Genomic DNA, 6,000 nt, shown 5'->3' on the forward strand with positions numbered 1-6,000 from the left:
GCAAGAAAGGCTGTTTCTAATGTGAAGAAATGTTTAGAGATATTAGAGGTTTAAGGTTCTTATCCTCCTGTCTACACAAAGGTTTCCATCTCAAGTCTCAAGTCCTCACCCTTTCCCAGCCAGAACTTTATCTTAGCATAAGAGACTTAGCATAAATATTCCTGTAGCTGGCATGTGGTTCTGCAGCTTGTACACTCAGACCTCAGGCATGACACTCACACAGCTTCATAAAATAAGAATTCCTCTAAGGCCACCATAGAAACTTTCTGATTCTCTACCTGTGCCTTGAATTGAGAGTTTAAGTCACTAAGTTTATCTTTTTTTTTTGAGGGGGCTTGGGATTTGGGGGGATCTCTTCAGCAGTCAGAAGACTCCATCTCCCTCCACAGTCTTTGAATTCATCATGATGCCACAGCAGTCAAGTACCACCACACTTGATCTCCCAGCACCTTATCCTCCACTGGCCGTCTGAGTGACCATTTAAGTCATCGTGATACCACAGCTTCAAGTGATGTCCCGTTGTTTCCCTAGCAAGGAGGTCATTCATGTCCTCACCAACCCAACCCCAGAATCCCACTCTGATGGACTGTTCCTTAGGCCACTCCCTCTAACACACACTAAATCAGCCACGGTACTGGCTGGAAAGCATACATAAGCTAGAGTGTTGAGGAGGAATTAATGGTGAGGGACTATTTATAGGAGTTCAGCAAGATTCAGAGCACCCACAGGGATGAGAAAGTACCTGGGAAATTACAGCAGTAGGAAGGTTTAACAAAGGAAGATCTGGAGGCTGTTGAGAACTAGAGCCATCAGGAGGGGCCTGCCCAATAAAAGCTCTGGTCAGAGAGGTAGAGATAGAGTGAGGGGAAATAGTCAACTGTTCCATTAAAGCAAGGAGAAAAACTGGCAAAAGTTGTCAGAATTGAATTTTTCAGATTTTTGAATTTTTCTGGAAATTAACAAAAAGCTTACAGCAATCTGGAGTGCACTTATTCAAGAAAAGTGGCTGGATCTCATAAAGAACAGAGATCTTTGTGATGTTTTAACTTACAGTCCCATCTTCTAGTCTTAACCTTGAAAACTAAGGATCTGAAATCACAGTTAAAACCAGAAAGCTGGCAGCAATTGGAAAAGTGTGGGAGGAAGTAGGAGCATCTTCAAAGGGTGGTTCACTAAGAAACCCTGCTTGCAAGCCTGTCTTTTTATTTCTTCAGTCAGAGTTCACCAGTGCAAAAAACCTCTTCCCTGAGGGTATTTGTCAAAAATTGTCAAAACAATTGCAAGCAATTGCTTAACTTCACAGATGTCTGAGGCAGTGAATAACTGTTGGGCCAAATAATAGACTAAGCAGCTGAAGATGGAGAAGCTCTATACAGCCAGCAAAAACAAGACCAGCAGCTGACTGTGGCTCAGGTCATGAAATTCTTATTGCAAAATTCAGACTTAAATTGAAGAAAGTGGGGAAAACCACTAGACCATCCAAGTATGACCTAAATCAAATCCTTTATAATTATACAGGGGAAGTGACAAATAGATTCAAGGAATTAGATCTGATACACAGAGTGCCTGAAGAACTATAGAGAGAGGTTCACATTGTACAGAGGCAGTGATCAAAACTATCCCCAAGAAAAGGAAATGCAAAAAGGCAAAATGGTTGTCTGAGGAGGCCTTACAAGTAGCTGACAAACAAGTGAAACAAAAGACAAAGGAGAAAAGGAAGAATATATCCACCTGAATGCAGAGTTCCAGAGAATAGCAAGGAGAGATAAAGAAAGCCTTCCTTTGTGATCAATGCAAAGAAATGGAGGAAAGCAATAGAATGGGAAAGACTAGAGATCTCTTCAAGAAAATTAGAGATACTAAGGAAATCTTTCATGCAAAGATGGGCACAATAAAGGACAGAAACGGTACGGACCTAACAGAAGCAGAAGATATTAAGAAGAGGTGGCAAGAATATACAGAAAAACTATTCAAAAAGGATCTTAATGACCTAGATAACCGTGATGGTGTGATCACTCACGTAAAGCCAGACATCCTAGAATGCAAAGTCAAGTGGGCTTTAGGAAGCGTCACTATGAACAAAGCTAGTGGAGGTGATGGAATTTCCAGCTGGGCTACTTCAAGCCCTAAAAGATGATGCTGTTAAAGTGCTGCCCTCAAATCTGTATGTAGGTCAAGAAGCAACAGTTAGAACCAAACATGGAACAACAGACTGGTTCTAAATGGGGAAAGGAGTACATCAAGACTGCATATTGTCACCCTGCTTATTTAACTTGTATGCAGAGTCCATCATGAAAAATGCTGGGCTGGATGAAGCACTGGCTGGAGTCAAGATTGCCGGGAGAAATATCAATAACCTCAGATATGCAGATGACACAACCCTTATGGCAGAAAGTGAAGAGGAATTAAAGAGCCTCTTGATAAAAGTGAAAGAGGAGAGTAAAAAAGCTGGCTTAAAACTCAACATTCAGAAAATGAAGATCATGGCATCTGGTCCCATCACTTCATGGGAAATAGATGGAGAAACAAGGGAAACAGTGACAGACTTTATTTTCTTGGGCTCCAAAATCACTGCAGATGGTGACTGCAGCTGTGAAATTAGACAACGCTTGCTCCTTGGAAGAAAAGCTATGACCAACCTAGACAGCATATTAAAAAACAGAGATATTACTTTCCCAACAAAGATCCTTATAGTCAAATCTATAGTTTTTCAAAAAAAAAAAAATCTATAGTTTTTCAGTAATCATGTATGGATGAGTTGGACCATGAAGAAAGCTGAGCACTAAATAACTGATGCTTTTGAACTACAGTGTTGGAGAAGACTCTTGAGAGTCCCTTGGACTGCAAGGAGTTCAAACCAATCCTAAAGGAAATCAGTCCTGAATATTCATTGGAAGGACTGATGCTGAAGTTGAAGCTCAGCGCTTTGGCCACCTGATATGAAGAGATAACTCACTGGAAAAAGACCCTGATGGTGGGAAATACTGAAGCCAGGAGAAGAAGAGGATGACAGAGGATGAGACGGTTGGATGGCATCACCGACTCAATGGACATGAGTTTGAGCAAGCTCTGGGAGTCGGTGATGGACGTGGTGCAGTCCATGGGGTCACAAAGAGTTGGAAGAGTTGGACACAACTGAGCAACCGAACTGAACTGAACTGAAGGCTGAAAAGGAAGATAGGAGAATGAGGTTTCTGCAGGGGCTTCAAAAAGCACTGACATATTTCTGGGAGTATGTAAGGTCATGTGCATGCATAAAAATGTGGGCATGTTCAGAGAAGACCCAAGAAGGCCCTGAGCTTTCACTTCTGCTGGCAGGAAGTGAGACTCTGTGCAAGCAGGATGTGAAGGCTAGGGCAGAGTTGTCAGCTGCCTGGTTGGGTGCTGAAAAGTGTGACTGGAGCCCAGTGAGAACTAAAGCCATATAGGAAGGTCCATCCAGGGGAGGCATATCCTCATATCAGCCAAACCCAGCTGGTTAGGAAATCCAGGATTAGTACAAAAATGTAAGACAGGAGAACCCATGGAAGTAGGTCTAGCTCTTGCCTTGAGATCTTTGATCATCCAAGATGATATATGGCAAAACTTCTTTTGAAGGATTGTGGTGACCCAGAGAAAAAGCCCTTAGAGAAACAAAACGGTTTATCAGTGGTTGCCAGAGACTTGGCAGGGGGTTTGGGGGACGGTGCTTTGCTGCAAGTGGACCCAAGGAACATTTAGAGAGATGAGAAATATTTTATATGTTGATTGTGGTGTTACATACTTGTACATATTTCAAAATTCACTCAACTGTACACTTAAAATGGATGAATTTTATTCAGTGTTTATATGTACCTACCCCACTCCAGTACTCTTGCCTGAAAAATCCCATGGACGGAGGAGCCTGGAAGGCTGCAGTCCATGGGGTCGCTGAGGGTCGGACATGACTGAGCGACTTCACTTTCACTTTTTACTTTGATTCATTGGAGAAGGAAATGGCAACCCACTCCAGTGTTCTTGCCTCATGAATCCCAGGGACTGGGGAGCCTGGTGGGCTGCCGTCTATGCACAGAGTCGGACACAACTGAAGTGACTTAGCAGCATACCTGTATTAACTTTTTCTTAAAAAGAAGAAAAAAAAGCTCAGCTTTTCTCTCTTCCTGTGGCTGTGCCTCCTACTGTCCTAATTCAGCCAGAAACCAGCCATCAGCAGCTTGGGAGGTAAGGTCTGTAGAGGTCACCTGCTTGGACTACATGTGTGTGTGCTAAGTCACTTTAGTCCAACTCTGCAATTCTTATGGACTGTAACCCACCAGGCTCCTCTGTCCATGGGATTCTCCAGGCGAGAATACTGGAGTGGGTTGCCATGCCCTCCTCCAGGGGATCTTCTTGACCCAGAGATTGAGCCCACATTTCTTATGTCTCCTGCATTGGTAGGTGGATTGTTTACCACTGGTGCCGCCACAGAGAAAGGCAGAGACTGGGCTGAGGAATGGGGAAAAGAGGAAACGCCAGCACAGGGGGTCCTGTGTGATCAACAGTAGGTTATTCTCTCCTCACCAGAGGATAGCACTCCTGGTGGGAAAACAAGGCATCCAGCCACTGGGGCTGCCCAGACTGGCTCACGACTCACTGCAGGAAGATGCCAAGTGGAGTTTGAGATGGGATTCCTCTGCTTGTGGGAGAAGACCCTCAAACTCCGGGATTCAGATTCTGAAATTACCTCTATAAGCAATCTATGGGAATACATTTGTAGGATAAATCCCTTAAAATTGTGTTTTTTAAACTCTTTGGTGTATATATATACATATATATATATATGTTCTAGTTAAATTGGTGACATTTTCAATTACATGATTTTTATAATGTATTTCAAATTTTCTTATTGCACTGGGTCTAGCAAGCAGAATTCAGACCATAGCATGGAATAAAGCTTATTTTTCCTTAGCCGCTAACATAGGGGGCTTCCCAGGTGGCACCAGTGGTGAAGAACCTGCCTGCCACTGCATAGGAGACTGCATAAGAGACTTGGATTCGACCCCTGGGTTGGGAAGATCCTCTGGAGGAGGGCAAGTCAACCCACTCCAGCTAACATAGAGGTGTTGTCTGAAAGCTGCTAGTAAAATGAGCACATGCATACCTCACCTGATTCCAGTGCTCAGTTTTAAAAGGAATTTACATTTCTATTGTGTGTTCTGTTGACCATACCTAATCCTTTATTTTAACCAAGAAAAAGACTGTCTCTAATGGAAGGAATCCTGCGGCTTTCCTCTTGAACTCACAGTGTTCATCTCCCCCTCTTTTCCCAGGAGGACAACTGTGAGTTTTGTGGCTTACTGCTGCTCCACCCAATGTCTGCAGACTTTTGACCTACTGAGTTGATAAACACTCAAGAGCCTCAGGAGTGGTGCCAGCTTGACACTGCAGTTGCCTGCATATCACACACTGTGTGGCAAAGGGGTGGAGAGTCCAGCCAGCCCAGCAGCCCTTGCGTCCTGCCACACTTGGAGACTACAGGACTCTGGAAACGTCACGATCAAGCTTCAGAACTGAAATGCCTTCCCCCAAGTTGGAATATATCCTCCCCCAAATTAAGAACCCTTGGTCTTCTGTTTTTCTTTTTATGTGAGTGTGTCTCATATGCAGACTATTTAGCTTGATACGCCTCCCCAAATCTAATTTAGAGCAAGTTTCAGCTCCCTGAAGAACTAGAATTTGATAATACAACCAAATTAACTTTTGAACATATATACCTTCAATGGTACTTGTAATCTTCTCCTCTGTCTTTCTTTCCCCAGTGAATTATTCCCCAGAGGTTATTCTCCATGTTTTTAACAAATTTCAGCCAACCCTATGACCTCAATAGTATTGAATTGTTGGCAGAGGGGTGGGGGTGGGGGGGGGGGGGGGTGAGGGGGAGGAGAGAGAGGGTGCCTGAGTTGGCTCCAAGTTGGACTCTAGTAGGGGCTTCACAAGGGTCCTAGCACACACCCTCTGGAAAGTTACAACCTTGTTTATAAA

At 43.6% G+C, this 6,000-nt stretch overlaps 1 protein-coding gene across 1 annotated transcript in view; it reads left to right on the forward strand.

Moving 5' to 3' along the window:
* LRRC28 (leucine rich repeat containing 28) overlaps positions 1–5,577 on the forward strand; it is an 89,472-nt gene extending 83,895 nt beyond the window's left edge. Inside the window, exon 5 of the mRNA XM_040257135.1 lies at positions 5,289–5,577. Coding sequence (XP_040113069.1) covers positions 5,289–5,361 — 73 coding nt within the window. The 3' untranslated portion in view covers positions 5,362–5,577. The remainder of the gene's footprint in view (positions 1–5,288) is intronic.
* The last annotated feature ends 423 nt before the right edge of the window (positions 5,578–6,000 follow it).

The sequence above is a fragment of the Oryx dammah genome, unplaced genomic scaffold, assembly GCF_014754425.2.
Source record: "Oryx dammah isolate SB20612 unplaced genomic scaffold, SCBI_Odam_1.1 HiC_scaffold_16, whole genome shotgun sequence".
NCBI classification, from domain to species: domain Eukaryota; kingdom Metazoa; phylum Chordata; class Mammalia; order Artiodactyla; family Bovidae; genus Oryx; species Oryx dammah.